The sequence below is a fragment of the Symsagittifera roscoffensis genome, chromosome 6 (assembly GCF_963678635.1).
Source record: "Symsagittifera roscoffensis chromosome 6, txSymRosc1.1, whole genome shotgun sequence".
NCBI classification, from domain to species: Eukaryota; Metazoa; Xenacoelomorpha; order Acoela; family Convolutidae; genus Symsagittifera; species Symsagittifera roscoffensis.
In genome coordinates this window covers 47,585,038-47,600,736 of record NC_087067.1, presented here as the reverse complement: position 1 = coordinate 47,600,736, position 15,699 = coordinate 47,585,038, and the positions used below count along the sequence as shown (strand labels likewise).

General features: G+C 33.9%; 1 protein-coding gene across 1 annotated transcript in view; it reads right to left on the bottom strand.

Annotated features, from left to right (window-relative positions):
• Nucleotides 1-15,699, bottom strand: part of LOC134848777 (uncharacterized) — a 78,116-nt gene that overhangs the window by 21,694 nt on the left and 40,723 nt on the right. The window contains exon 13 of the mRNA XM_063866288.1: nucleotides 1,653-1,705. Within this exon, the coding sequence (XP_063722358.1) occupies nucleotides 1,653-1,705 (53 nt within the window). The remainder of the gene's footprint in view (nucleotides 1-1,652; nucleotides 1,706-15,699) is intronic.

Here is a 15,699-nt window from a genome sequence, read left to right as displayed (position 1 = left end):
ATCATATACTAAACAAAACTAACCAACGCAGCTTACTAAATACCACAAATCATAAAATAACAGCATGACTAAGAAAAGGAAACCAACGGTACCCAAACCGGATTAACCCAGTTTAAAACTGGATAATTTATTCTTTTGAAGACTATTATAAAGTCTAAGAAAGAAATAATAAAACACAAAAAAGTCGAAAGACAAACCCATACCACAAACAATTTGCTTTTTGGAAAAAGTACATAACCAACAAGACATAAGTAAAACCACAACAAACCCAACATAAAACGTTGTCACATAACAGGACCCCTCACAAACACCGCATGAAATCATACTCCCACTCCTGGCCTAACCCACCAGGAAAGGACGTCCTGAGCATGCTCTATAGCCGGCCTAACCCACCGCGCTACATCCACGCTTTGTGACCACACCTTTATTTTTAATAAGAGCTACTCAAGGGTGAGTAACTCTTCAAAATAACCGAACTAAAACAAAAAGCTTTTGTGAAAACAACTAACTAAAATCATTATTAAAAAATATTAAACTAATAAAAGTTTTATAAAATGTAAAATCACATGATGCAATATATAGATCAGAATACAACACCAAGGACGAACATCAAAAGACAAGACGACCTCACTACACTCGAGAGAGAATGACCAACTACAATCGATATGCCGCTCACAATCACAACTCAAAGGATTTAGAGTACGACTTGACTTCGCAGAAAAGGACTTCATTGAACTAGACCAATGACCACCTCGATGTTCAAGTATACGTACAGATCCGAGTAACCAGGCATCCCCTCCACGCACAATCTCCACGCCATTCCCAAGCTAGATCAGACACAAAGGAAGTTCTCCCCGAAGAACAGAAAAACCTGACATAGCCAACCATTCTGAAATCAGAATTGATTTTGTTGCAGAGACTCAGTCGTTGTCACAAGAAGAAGCGGAAGAAAATTATGATGTTCGCCAAATACCAACGTCCATCATCCACCCTTGAATTACAGAAGAACTGTTCTAAAAAACTCTGTAAAACCCGGATGGGTGGAACCTGATCTAAACTATATTTTATGATTGGATAAATTAAATGTTTTACCAATGTAAAGTATTTAATATTGACCAATCATGATCCATCTAACTAACAACCCACTTATTTGTAAGTGCTGAAGTTACTTGTAATTTCAGCACCAGAGAGATTTGAATTTAACTTAGAAATTAGTTGGACTCTCCCGAGCACTTCAGCAGCCGCAATAAACCAGTATACCCTAGATCTATTGAGCCTAGCAGAGACTAGTTAAACAACCTGAGACTAGATAGTATAAGAGTAAGATTAGGATCGGTATTAGACTAAGAAGTTGCACGAATCTATCCGGCCGAAAATAAGATAGCGTGACGAGCAGACGGTGTACCCTATCCGAAATTACTCTATGAGTTACACCTCGGTCCTAACTCAGAGAGTTGGACAATTTTTTTTTCCACATACTCTTGAGAAACACCTCTAGATTTGCGCTTGAGTTAACCTCGATGGTATGAACATGAAAACGGGCTACCATAGGCTGGAGAGCCAACTGAATTCAGTACAAATTTTGATGAAAAAGAAATTAGTCATTATAATTTTTTAAAATCAAAAACCACAAACTTTTGAATCTACGTTACCTGCGTTTCCTCCTGACACTCTATGCCTGCACCAGCCCCATGCATTCCAGTTCCTGGAAAAATTAGAAAATTCAAAATTTTGAATCATCGATTGAGAAAGGGAAGAACAAAAGGGCCACAACTCCGTAGTTACTTCGAATTGATGAAAGAACCATTTTGAAGCAATTATCTATGCCTTTGAACTATGCGCTTTGCTTATACGTTTTGTTGACACCTGAAATTGGATAATCAAAATGTGTTTTGGTGTTTCTGATATTTTTCGCGCAAAATCAGGTAAATCGAAAAATTATTAGTATGGGTCATAACAAATATCATATAGAAGACCTTTGTGTCGAAAAAAACGTATTAGATTTTTTTGTCTAGCTTTGAGCAAATTACTAAAAAGATATGACGCAATTGACGACGAAGTGAGGAGACTTCATCAACGAGCAATTTTGAGCAACAACTTTTGAAGAACATAAAATTTGGCGCTGGTTTTGCATCCAGGATAGAGGCAGCCGCTACAATTACAAACTCGAGAACTTTGGTAATGGTTTGATTCACAATATTTCAAGGAATTGGAAACGAAAGACAATCAATCAAATACTAATTGAAAATTACTATACAATTGCTTAATAACTCGTGTATAACTCCACATAAAGTGAAAAATTTGCCGAAATTTTGTGTGGGCATCAATTGTCTCTAGATGACAGCTGCAAAGTACTATATATTTTTAAAATTGTCATAAGGTTTATTAGTCAATCAAGGAAAGGCTATATTGCAAGATCTTGCAAAACTTAACTTCATTAAAAAACTTACTATGAGTGCAAGAAAAACACCATGTAGATCCCATTTGATCCCTACGATCACAAAGAATTGAGATTTAACATTAGGTTCAGTTAGGTTAAGAAAATTAGGTTGACCTTCTTTTGAAATGTTCAAATATATCTAATTTTTTTTCGTTTCCGTATAAAAAAAATTTCAAGTTCTGGTTGTAATAGACATTTCGAATTAGGATTTCCGAAAACCTTTTTTGATGTTTTTGTGGAATATTTTATCTAATTTTAAAAATTTGGTGGTTGAAACTCAAAGGTTCGATAATTATGTGGAAATTTTGATCAGTAGAATCAATAAGCTCGAGAGACTATGCATGTGTTGTTCACTTAATTTTGTATGTGTTGTTCATTAAACAGTTGGGTTCACATATCGTGCGGTTATAATTGATTTTTTTTCTCTTTTGTTGACTTGTTTAACTGCTTAGGTGTTATCACTACATTTACTACACAATCGCTATGTTGCTTTTTTGCGTGTGCAGAGGTTTTTTCTCATGAATTTTTTTTTGAAAACCTGGCTTAAAAACAGTTATCTTAAAAGAAATCTTCTGGCTCAAGACGAACCTCCTTTGATTGAATAATGAAGCTTCAAAAAAGGTTTCAAAAATGAACCTGAATTCCAATGGCAGTTTTAAAAGGGCATTTGACTGGCTTGAAAAATTTCATCTTGCCTCATTATATTTCTATTCTCGTTCAAATGGATCCCGAGGAGGAAGTTTGTTGTGGTTTTGAGACAGCTCAAATGTCAGGTTCCGTGGTTACACAAATAGCAGTAGAAAAGGTTAGGAATTTGAAAAAATAACAAGTGACTAACAAAATTGCAACACAATTTTGAAAAAAATATATGTGGAGGACAGGCTGAGAACGCAAGAGCTATTCTCACGCAAGGACGGTGTCATTATTGCAAACCCAACCTTTGATGCCAGGGAAGTAAATGGAGCAACCGCTGTGGCTCTAAGATTTTTTGCACGCATTTGGGATTTGAAAACAAAAAGGGTAAGATTTCTGTCAAAATTTGTCTTGGGAGTTCAGGGACTCTTTGCCGAGTATTGCGAGTTTGTTTACTTGATGAAAAATTTGTACTACGGAACAGAAGACAATTTACACGAAAGAAAAATTTAATCCAATAATTAAAAAAAAAACTTACTTAGGCAAGCTCTTGCCCAAAGCAAAACTATAAATAACAGCAGCTTCTCAGCCAATGGGTATCGAGACCGTCACAAACAGCGGTGTGGTTTCAGTCGCGGCGAGGACGGGAGATAATAGTTTAAACAATGTCAAAGACAAAAGTGTGGATGACCTGAAAAAGCCTAAAAACATTGCGATAAAAAGAATTTGGGTTCAAATTGCTGGAGAGTATGCAACTGCACGAAAAACGTCTCCCCTGTAAAGAGAAAAAATCCTGAACAAAATTAGGAATTTTTGTTCTACAGCTCAAAGACAAACTAAAATTGTAAGCGTTGAATTTTAAATGACGAGCTGAGCGAAAAAATTCTCGTTAAAAGACTTGTTTCATGAATTGAACTTTTCGTGCAAAATTGATTTGCATGTATGTCAACTTTTTTGGGTAGCCTAAAGATCTTTTTGGGTAGCCTGAATTAATACATTTGATTGAAATGTTATTTTTTTGTTCTCAGTACACTTTTGATTTTTCAAAGATCTGATTCGTAGAGGACAGTGAAGCCAATCGTTGCTTGATAATTGTATTGGAATACCCTATGTCGAAACTGCTTGTGTCCACGCAAGCAAAGCTGACTGTTTAACTTTACGCAACCAATAGCTCAGAGCAGCGGTTCTTCAAAACAACTCTTCGGCTGTTCGGTGCAGTATCTTTTGTTTTTGTTTGGTAGACTTCTAAAAGCTTTGTGATGACGCGGGTTATTTTTTCAACTTGTGTTTTTAACTTTTGAATAGTGAATCGTCATAGCATTCTGTAAGCCAATGAAAAAACCGCAAGAAAGTATTCTTTTCCAATATTATTTGTCTGTAAATGCGAATAGTAGATACAAAGCGAAAAAGAATCAGAATGTCATAAAGAGCGTAAATGTGAAACTTGGTTTGGTTTTCCCAAATGTTTTGGGCAGGAGAACTACAGGCTGCTGCTAAGGGCTCGAATTTAGTTATCAAAAAGGATGAACAAAGACTCGAAGCTAGCAGCAAAGATTGTATTCCAGCAGTCAATTTTCAGTACAGAACGTAATGTTGCTCCCAAAAAATCTTCACGATTTTGAAGTTTTGGTTGACCAGTTAAATTCGGAACTAAGCGCGTATATAGAACAAACATTGGTCGAAGAAAAGTCAAATAATTCACCTATTTCAGTTCCATGGGTATCAACCTTCAGTTGTTCATTCTGCAGAAAAACTGCGATGGCTGAGTAGGTCCGATTGTCAAAGATAGTGTCATCTTGGAAGTACTCAAAAAATAATGATAAAATCTTCCAAACTCTGAACATTAGAACTGTGACAAAACATTGTAAAAATCTCACAATTTTTTTTTTGTTTTTAGGTACTTCAAATTGCAGTTAATTGGCAAAATAAGTTAAATTAACCAAACTGCACCTAATTAAATCAAACCAAAATGCTTTGAACATCAGTAGGTGATCATTATCTCATAACACCAGATCTGAACATCGATTCAGAATCAGAGAAACCCATTCGAAAACATATCACTAGACCCTGGTACAAAAACAGTCCAATAAATAATTGAAGATCTCAGGGTGACTGCAAAAACTGAGATCGATAATTCTAAGGAAAATTATTCTATACTAGCTTGCAAGGAAGCTTTATCGCCACTGCGATAAATTCATTTTAATGTTTCGAATTTCTCTATCAGAAGTTCATTTTAATGTTTCGGAAAAAAGTATCTTCAAATTTGGCAAAAACTTTGGCTTGATAATGAACTAATAAACGCTGCCCTGAGAAAAAATGGCTCGCTGGACATTTTCAGAAGTTTCAGAATATTAAAACTGCGCAACAATTATGAAATGCAATCCGTTTTTGGAAATAATTTAAATATTTGAAAAAAAGCGTTGTATTATGAAAAATTGAAGGTAGAAGCACATGATCCCAAAAAAAATAAAAACTACAAATGTTTATCAGGTTCGGAAAAAAAGATGACACAACGAAGACATTATTGCTTTTAACTTTATAATTTTGCGATTAAACTTTCTTAGCTTCGGAAAAAAATATATCAAAGACATTATTGCAGTTAGTTGTTTTGTCTGCAAAGGCGAACAGTAAGTACAGAGCCAAGAAAAACCAAAATTCGTAGAGTAGAAAAATGAAACTTGTTTTTCTTTTCCCAATTTCTATTATTACTCAAGCAGAAGTAGGAAAAATTATTATTAAAAAGCGGGCTCAAAATTCTTTATCGGGAAGATTAAGCAAAGATTCATTAGCATCAGTAAAGAATGTTTTCATGCAGCCAATTTTCAGTACCGAAAGGGAATTTGCTCCCAAAAAATGTTCAGGAATTTGAAGATTTGCTTAACCAAATAAATTCGAAGCCAAAAGCTATATGTATAACAGAAAATTGATTTGAAAAACCAATTAGCCTATTTGAGTTCCATGGGTATTATTCTTCTGTTGTTTCTTCTACACAAAAACAGCGGAGGCGAAGTAGGTACAAATGCCAAAGATAGTGTTTTCTGAAGTAATAAAAAATGATTGATAACAGCTTTCAAATTCCGAGCTTTAAAAAAGTGGTAAACAAGGTAATATTCTCACAATATTTGTGTTTACGTTTTATATAGCGAGCTAACATACTACAAGCTTCATAAATATTTAGATATTCGTATTATTGAACTCTACATAAATAGGCAACAACAGGCAACAAACAGGCAACAAAATGAAATGATAGGAGTACTGGACAAGTCAACGCCAAACACATGACCAGAGAAAGTAGTGAAAACAAAATTATGTAGTAAAAACCATGTATTGCTCTCTTTTTCTTCCATTTAGTAAGTCAAACCAGAATGCTTCGAGCAGCAGTAAAAAATCATTACCTTCTATCACTAGATCTGAAACTCGATAACTAATCATAGAATTTCAGGGCTACTCAAAGATCTGAGATTGATAAATCTAAGGTTATTTTGTCTTCACTAGGTTGTTTTGAAGCTTTGTCAAAACTGCGAGAGATTTTGATAGCGAAATTTTTAAAATAAAATTCCGTTAAAATAATTTACTTTAAAAGCTGCAAAAAAATGTCGAAGGATCTCGGAAGAAAAAAGCGGCAGAGAAAAAACATCGCTTGCAAAAGTTCAGTATATCAAAATTGCACAAACAAATTTAAATACAATCCACTACTGTGACTCAAATGAAAATTAGAAAAAATAAAAAAAATTAAGAGTTATATCATGAAAAATTGAGGGTGGAAGCAAAAAATCACAAGTTTTTTTTTTGAAAAATTACAAATTTTTATTAGGTTTGGATAAGAAAAAGATGATCCAACGAAGACAATACTACAAGTAATTTTCAGGAAGATTTTTTTAATAGCTGAAACCTTACCGCAAAACCGTTTTGCACTTAATCAAATGTTTTTTTTTGAAAAATAACGAACAAAAAAAAGAAAGAGTATATGAAAATATGAAACCGGAATACAGTTTGACCCAAACAATTTTAATTGTTTTGCCCCAAAATAACTTCAGCATGTACTTTCGGACCTGTTGACAACGCTTTTTCAAAGATAATTTCATTGCTCTACTTCAATTTTGAAAATTGCTAAAGTAGTTCTAATAGGCAAGGTTGTTGACAAAAGTGACCCCGCGTTTCATAGGTTAGTTTCTTTATGTCCAGTTTTCGGCAAAAACTTTGAGAAGATTACTATGGAAAACTAAGATTACGTTTTTTGACAATTCTGATATTTTAACCAGAATCTTTTTAGCTTAGACCAAAACGTGAACAAAAGATGCAATTGTATCACTGAATGATGAAATTAGGTTTCAATGAATCGATCATTACATGTTAACCCAGTGCAATTTCGAAAAATCGACAAATTGTTTTGACACAACTGACCTCTAATGTTTGCTCGATAAATGTGAGCTCGGTAAAAAAATTAGTCTTCAATTTTTCTGCAGAAACAACAAAAAAGCAAAAAACTAAACAGTCAAATGTTTCAAAAACCTTGGAATTAATTTTGATAAAATGTTAACGGTCAAAAACCGCATAACTTCTGTAGAAAAAAGGCAAATACTGTGGGCTTTTTTGTCGAGTGAGATAAATTTCGAACAAAAAAACGGCTTATTTTGGCCTACAACGAATTTGCTCTGCCAATTTTACAAGTTGGACTCTTGATTCACATACCAAGGAAAAGAATAAAAAATAAAACTTAGAAAAGCTGATAAAATACAATGAAAAATTTTTAGGATTAGAAAAAAAGAACTGATTAAATTTTCGTGCAAATTTAAATAGAAGAAAGCAAATTCGAATTTTAAAAAGTTTAATCACCATAGAAATGCATCAAACAATTCAACCATATGACTTATTCACAAGGTTTGCGTCGAAGCACTCCATTGCAGTTGAAAATCTTGTCCTCTTCATCAGTTTCTTTTTCCTATTACTAAATTAACGGAAACAATTAAAAGTTATAGTATCCATGAAGTAAACAAACACAACCAGCCATTTTTAGAAGTTGTTCAATCTGGTAAACTCCCAAAATTTGTTTCTACCAAATAGTAAGACTTTTCCTCCAACTTTTTAGCAAGTTGGGCTCTTTCTACTCACCCAAGTTTTTTCATACATAACTACAAATTTATCCAAAAAATCGTTTTGATTGTTGCTCTGAAACGATGAAAATAGGTTTAATATATATTTATGGCGCAAGCTCAAGCGAGGTTTCTTAAAAATAACTCTTCAATTGTACATCTGTTCGTGTAATGACCTAATTGGGAAAGACCTAATATTTTATCTTCAAGGAGCAAGTGAGTAAAATTAATTGCTTTGTTATAATATCAAAATTGCTATGATATTAGGCGCAATTCATAAGCTTGCGCGAATCGAGACTTACCGGCGCAACAGTTCACAGCACCAAACTTGAAGTGAAAGTTTTGTTTAGCGAACTTTTTTTGTCACAAAAGTACCGGTGCTGTTTTCTTACCGTGATGAACAACTATGACAAAAATTTATTTATTAGGTTAATTTACTTGAATTTTTTTCCAAGCTCAATTTTTGATTTAACTGAAACTATTTTCAAAAGAAAAATATACCTTAGAATTTAGAATTAGTTCCAATGATATTTGTTTGGGGGCTATTTTCATGATGAAGGAACCGAATGATAAAAAATTTTCAACCAGTCAAAACCCAAACCAGCTTCTAAACGCTGTGTAGATTTTGCACTAAACCGAAATCAATATTATCAGGAAATCAATCATATCATGCATCTCAGTGCAGTTTTAAAGTTTTTGTGTATTGTTTTTGGGAATCGCAATCAAAACATTTTCGTATTTCGGAAATGGTTAAAAAAGAAGTTTTGATTTTTTCCAAAGCATTTTTGATCAATGCTTTAAGTTTCCTTCATCTACAATCTGCTCATTTTTTAATCGGTCAGTTTTATTCTTTTTGGCCTGGATTTTTTTTGCAAACTATGATTTTCGCGCTTTCTACGAAAATTATGATAACAAAGTTTTGATTGGCTGAAAAAAACAAAAACAATGTTCCAAAATTGCACCCTCGATAATGAGGGACGACCTCGTTTTCTTTTTTTTTCACAAATAACGCAGCGGTATCTTTAGTTGTATCAATTTGAACAAATTAAGATTTTCTACCTTAAAATTTCAAAAGTGAGCCCATTTTGCGTATCGCGGCTCTATGTGCAGGCTTCTGCAACTTTATCTTCACAGCTTTGAGACTAAAATGCAATTTGTCCAACGGCCAATATCAGTTTTTTTTAAGTTCGCAATTTCAAGTCTTTTTGTTTTCAGGTTTTTGCGATTTTTGAGATCACTTCTCGTACGTTCTATGGTTGTGTCGTGTGCTAACCGACGAGGAATCGTGTAAATTTACACGATTTATCGATACAAAAAGTAAATTAGGTTTTTAGAAATTTGCATGATTTCTTGTGTCAGTTTGCACGATTTGCGAAGTATATTTACAGGATATTTCATTCAATTTTATCATGAAAATTTTCATATAAAGTACTATTAAACATACTATGAACGTTTTGTTTTACACAATGCATCGCGTAACTATCACATAAGAACGTAGAAATTTTTTTTTTATGTTAAACATGATTATGTGAATGTTTTACACGATCAAAAACCGTTTTTTTACATGATTACGTGTATGTTTAACATGATTACGTGAATGTTTCACACAATCAAATTCGTTTTTTTTTGCAAATTCGTTTTTTTTGTTTTTTACTTGTACAACATACGACACAGCTCGTGAAAACTCCCTCAAAAAACCATGTAGATGACTAGCAATCCTGTGTCTTTTTTGTATCAATAAAACGTGTGAACGCATAAGATTTTCAGTGGTTCGACACCATGTCTATATTTAGTTTGGCTAAGATAAATTGAATAAAACGAAAAATAGAGTAAAAAGAAAAAATTTCAAGTTCTGATATTAGATATGTTTCCTTTTTTTCCAAAACAAAAAAATGAACGCAAAGTTTAGATTTAAGTCCAATTTGAAAATTCCCTGCTGAACATCAAGTAAAGAGTCGCTGAGGAGATTAAGTAGCATCATAAAAGTTCCTCGTGTAGTATGAGACGCGAAGCAATGCCCGGGTCTTCATGAAGACACTTACCCCTAATAATGATGTTCTTTTTCCTTCTACTCGCTTAAAGTTGTTGTTTTAGTATAAAATTGTTGTGTTTTTGTTAGCAACTGATAGCTATCAAAGAAAAATTTTGCAGGGAACTTTAAAGTGAGTGAAAAAATGAGGTCTTTTGAGCAAATATAAAGCAAACTTATATGCATATGTGAAGAAAACAGGTTAACCAGATTTCGGACAATTTATCTTTTTAGCTATTGCCCTGTTTTCTGACACCGGAAATTTTCTAACTTTTTTTGCAACAGCATATTATAATAATGAAATTATTATGATGATTTAAAAAAGTGAGCGAGAGGTTTGAAAGGTTTTTCATCTCGCCTTTGTAAGGTTCACTTGGTTTGAAAGATTGCATTTTGGGGTCAAATTTAGGTTCTGCTTTTTAAAGTTTTCAACATGGTTTTTCAGCACAAGAATATTTTTTTTTGTTTTGAATTCATTCGATATGCTGAAAGTTTTTGTATTTTACAGGACTTTTGTATCACACGATATCTTGTCAGACAAATCTAGACAATAAATTTTTACAGTTGAGTTAAGTTCGAGGTGTAACTCATAGAGTAATTTCGGATAGGGTACACCGCCTGCTAGTCACGCTATCTCATTTTCGGCCGGATAGATTCGTGCAACTTCTTAGTCTAAAACCGATCCTAATCTTACTCTTATATCTACTAGTCTCAGGGTGTTTAACTAGTCTCTGCTAGGCTCAATAGATCTAGAGTATACTGGCTTATTGCGATTGCTAAAGAGTCTCTTGGAGAGGTAACTAATCTCTAAGTTAAATTCAAATCTCTCTGGTGCTGAAATTACAAGTAATTTCAGCACTTACAATTAAGTGGCTTGTTAGTTAGATGGATCATGATTGGTTAATATTAAATATTTTATAATGTTAAAATATCTAATTTATAACCAATAATAAAATATAGTTTGGATCTGGTTCCACCCAACCGGGGTTTACAGAGTTTTTGAATCTTGTATCTTTCTTCTATCTGTATTGAAGGATGGATGATGATCGTTGGTATTTGGCGAGCATCATCTCTTGTTTCGTTCTTGGAGTCGAAAGCTCCAGGAGGCTGGAATCGTCGACAGAAAGTTGTTAGCTGTCGTTCGACAAAGGCTATGACCGCCAACGAAATCAATCTGATTTCAAGATGGTTGGTTATGATCGTCTGTTCCCTTTCGGTTGTGGAGAAATTTTTTTTCGATCTGGATTGGGAATGGCGTGAAACTCGAGTTTGGAGGGAATGCCTTGTAACTCGGATCTGTACGTATACTTGAACATCGAGGTGGTCATTGGTCTGATTCAATGAAGTCCTTTTCTGCGAAGTCAAGTCGTACTCTAAATCCTTTTTGAGTCATGATTGTGGGCGGCATGTCGGTTGCGTTTAGTCATTCTGTAAGTTGAGTGTGATGGGTCGCCTAATCTTTGGATGGTCGTATTTGTGGTTGTGTGTGATCTATGTACTGCATATTATGATTTACATTTTATAAAATTATTTTTAATTCAATTTTTTAGTTATGTTTTTTGATAATTGTTTTCGCAAAAGCTTTTTAGTTTTAGTTCAGTTATTTTTAAGAGTTACTCACCCTTGAGTACCTCTTGTCAAAAATATAGTGTGGTTACAAAGCGTGGATGTAGCACGGTTGGTTAGGCCGGCTATAGAGCATGCTCAAGACGTCCTCTCTGGTGGGTTAGGCCAGGACTGGGAGTATGATTTCATGCTGGTTTTTTAAGGGGTCCTGTTTTGTGCTAGCGTTTTATGTTATGTTATTTCTGGTTTTTCTTTTGTTACTTTATTTGTTTCCTTTTCTCAAAAATCAAATTGTTTTTGGTTTGGGTTTGTCTTGCGACATTTTGGTGTTTTATTATTTCTTTTTTAGACTTTGTAATAGTCTTTAAAAGAATAAATTATCCAGTTTTAAGCTGGTTTAATCCGGTTTGGGTACCGTGGGTGTTCTTTTCTTAGTCATGCTGTTAGTTTGTAGTTTATGGTGTTTAGTTAGCTGCGTTGGTTAGTTTGGTTATTATATAATTCCATTCCAACCGCGTTAAAGGAAAGTTGGAAACTTGTTATCGCTTGTCTGAGTTGTTGTCAGTGAAAACGTAAAACTTGAGTTCATTATTTTAAACAATTCTTCGAGGGCGAGTTGTGCGATTGTGGATAGAATTCTTGTGCTGATGAACAGAAGATAGATAAAAAGTTATTACTGCATTTCTCTGTATAAAGTTACTACTTAACTAAATTTACTACTTAGTTAATGATTTTACTTCTTTGTGGGGGTCTCAAATTATAAATTTATTATCATTTTAATTAATTTTACTACATATAGGGAAATAATTTATAGATAAATTATTACTTTGAGTTTGAATTTTACTGCATCACTTCGTGCTGTGGGTTTAATAGAGTTTAATATGAAAAGAGAGTTTGTATTTTTATTTGTTTTTTCTTGTTTGTAGGTGATCGTGGTGTGAAGGCTAATGAATATGATGTAATTTACTTATAAAGAATGGTTAGTTTTATTTTAAAATAGTTAGTTTTAAAATATTGAATCATACTTACCTTAGTCGTCGGGAAAGAAGCCATGAGGGAAAACATCGTGAATAGCATCTGATGTGGTTAATAACTTTGCTAGTATGCGTATGTTGTTTTTAGTTTGCATCAGTGGCCAAAGCAATTGAAGTGCTTTTATGGTTTTTAGTTCTTCGGTGCCTACTGCAAATTTGTGAGGTGTGTTCTGAATTAGATTATAAATTTTGTGATTATATTTAGTGTTGTGGAAGATTTTCAAAATGGGTACTTCTATAGGTTGAATATATTCATGCGGGACTATTAGGGGTCGGGATTCTTCTTCGTTGAAGGTCCTGGTGAGGGGACAACATATATACATCTGGGTGATTAAGTCAAAATTCCGGAGGATGCCTTGAAGGTTAGTATTTTTAATACAATAAGTGAATTTTAGGAAAAACAATGAGGTGTATTTAGAATTAAAGACTGTGGTGGGGTTTTCTTGATGGAGTGTGTAAATGAAAATGATTCTGGATAAAATGATAATAAGTGTAGGTGTGTGTTTTTTTAGTTCTCAACATGATGTCGTGTGAACAGTGCAAATCACGTTCTTTTGGTGTGAGGAAATGAAAGGTTAGTGAAAATGTTTGAAATTTTTCGTGAAATGATTCGTATGCTTGAATGTCTGATGAGGCTTCTGAAATAATGTGGTCATGCTTTTTATCTAGTATGTTAAGTGTGAATAAGTTGGGTGTTTTGATGAGAAATTTTTCTGTTAATTGTGGGTTTGCAAATTGTTCGTCGTCCAAAAATTGGTCTTGATTAGATCTGATGATGTTATGATCATAATATTCAATTGAATAGTCGTTAGCTCGGGGTGCAGTGAATGTTTTTAGTATTTTTTTATATCCTACGTATGTAAATTGTCGGGGTGTTAATGTCGTGGTTAGTCAAAATAATTCGTTCTTATTTCTTTCAATATCTTTTGTAGTATTAAGGATTGGTAGCGTAAGATGGCTAGTAAAATTGTAATAAGTTGTCCAATGAAGTGTGGGTATTAACACATGTTCATCTATAAAATGATGTGGTTCGGGGTTAGGGTCGGATTGATTTAATGTGTATTGGGGAAATAAAGGTAGGGTTATTGGAAAATAATTTGTGGTATTGGGGTTGTCTGGATGGTTAATGTATTCTCGGGCGGTTCCGGGTTTAGATGGGAACGGTTGATTTAAGAATTTTCGCTTAAAGGTTCTATAAGCTCTGTTAGTACTAGTGGATGTTTCTGTTGATGTAGATGATTGAGCTAGTGATGGATTATAATCTGAAATTGGTGTAGGTGTTGGTGGATTTGATGATGTTATTGTTGATGATAGTTGGTGAATGGCGAGAGTGTGGGGAGACAGTAACTGTTGTTGGAGTGTTATAAAATTATCGAATTCTTCAGAAATTTGAATATTATCTGGGGAATTATTGATTGATCGTTCATAATTAATTGGTGAGTAGGTTGGGGTCACTTGAGAAGGAGTGTAGGGAGATGTACATTGTTTTTGAGGTTGAATAGGTCGAAAAAGGGGGTTTTTTGAGAAGGTTGAAGAGTTGGTATGGGTATGGGTAGAAGGGGATGGTTCGGAATCTGCGAATTCTTCGAGAGTTTCTACATCGGAGTTATTGAATTGTGATATTGTCTGAAAAACTGTGATATTTGAGTTAGTATCAGAATTGATGCCTGATGATGTATTATTTTGTGGTGAATCAGGTGGCGGGAAAGCAAAAAGTGGGATAATAGGGATTGGATTTTGGAGGTTGGCAGGGTGGGAGTTTGATCGATGGAGTGATCCAATTTGTCTGCTCATCGTGGGCTTAAAAAACGATTATTTTGAGATTGAAAAGTGGTCGTATGGGGCTGTTCATTGATTTGTTCATATGTGTTGTCATTTTGGGGGTGTTGTGTCACTATATGTTGAATGGGGCTTTGCATGTGGCTTGGTCTTAAGTTTGGGGGGTTTGTGATTGCTAAGTTTCGAAAACTTCGTGAAACTAATGATAATGGATGGTTATGATGAGATTGGGCAAACTTGGTGCTGTAGGTAATGTATTTGTATTAATATGTGATTCGTCGTATGTTGATAGTTTTGTATTGTATTCTTTGATTTGTGCATCTAAGAGTATTTTATTTATTGAGTATTGTGTTTTGTAGAGTGGGTTTTTATAATTAGATGCAAATTCTGTTTCATGATAATTTTGGAAACGTGTTAATATTTTTTCTATATTGTGAATGTTTCTGAATTCAATATTGGTGTGTCTTATTTGACTAGGGTTGACCTTGTCAAATAGGATAGATTGAATGAATAATTTTTTATGGAATTTAATCATTCGATCGTGGATTTTTGCTACTTCTTGCTTGTGTTCTTGTTGTGGGATCATTTTTGCAAGGTAGTCTGATTCCTTGATGAATTATAGTGTTATCTTTTAAATCTCGTGTGAGTTGTTTTTTTTTCGAGTTGTATTTTCCAGTCAAAAAACATTATTTCTTGATATCCTTTGTTTTTCGTATCTGCTTTGCAGTTTGAAGGATCATTCATTCCAATATGTGGTATCCAGTGTTTGTCTTGAATATCATAAGTTAGTCGTCCGTGTGCGCCGTTGTATGGGCATCTTTCGTCTTGTTTAATATGTCCTTGATATCTTTCAAGTTCTGCTTGATGTACAGAGTCTGTGAAGACTTGAAAGCTTACTATTGTTCAGTTTGATTTTTTTATTTTTAGTCAAGTTTAATCTGAGTAGTTCTTTTTTATAATCTTCGGGACTTAGATGTAAAAGTCTTTCTATATTAATTTGATAGAATGATTCGTGATCAAGTCGGTTTTTATTTCCATTTGAAACTTGTGAACAATGTACTTTCTTTTCGGAAAATGTTGCTGTAAATTTATAGCCTGTGAAAGTTGTTGCTCGGGCTTTTGAGT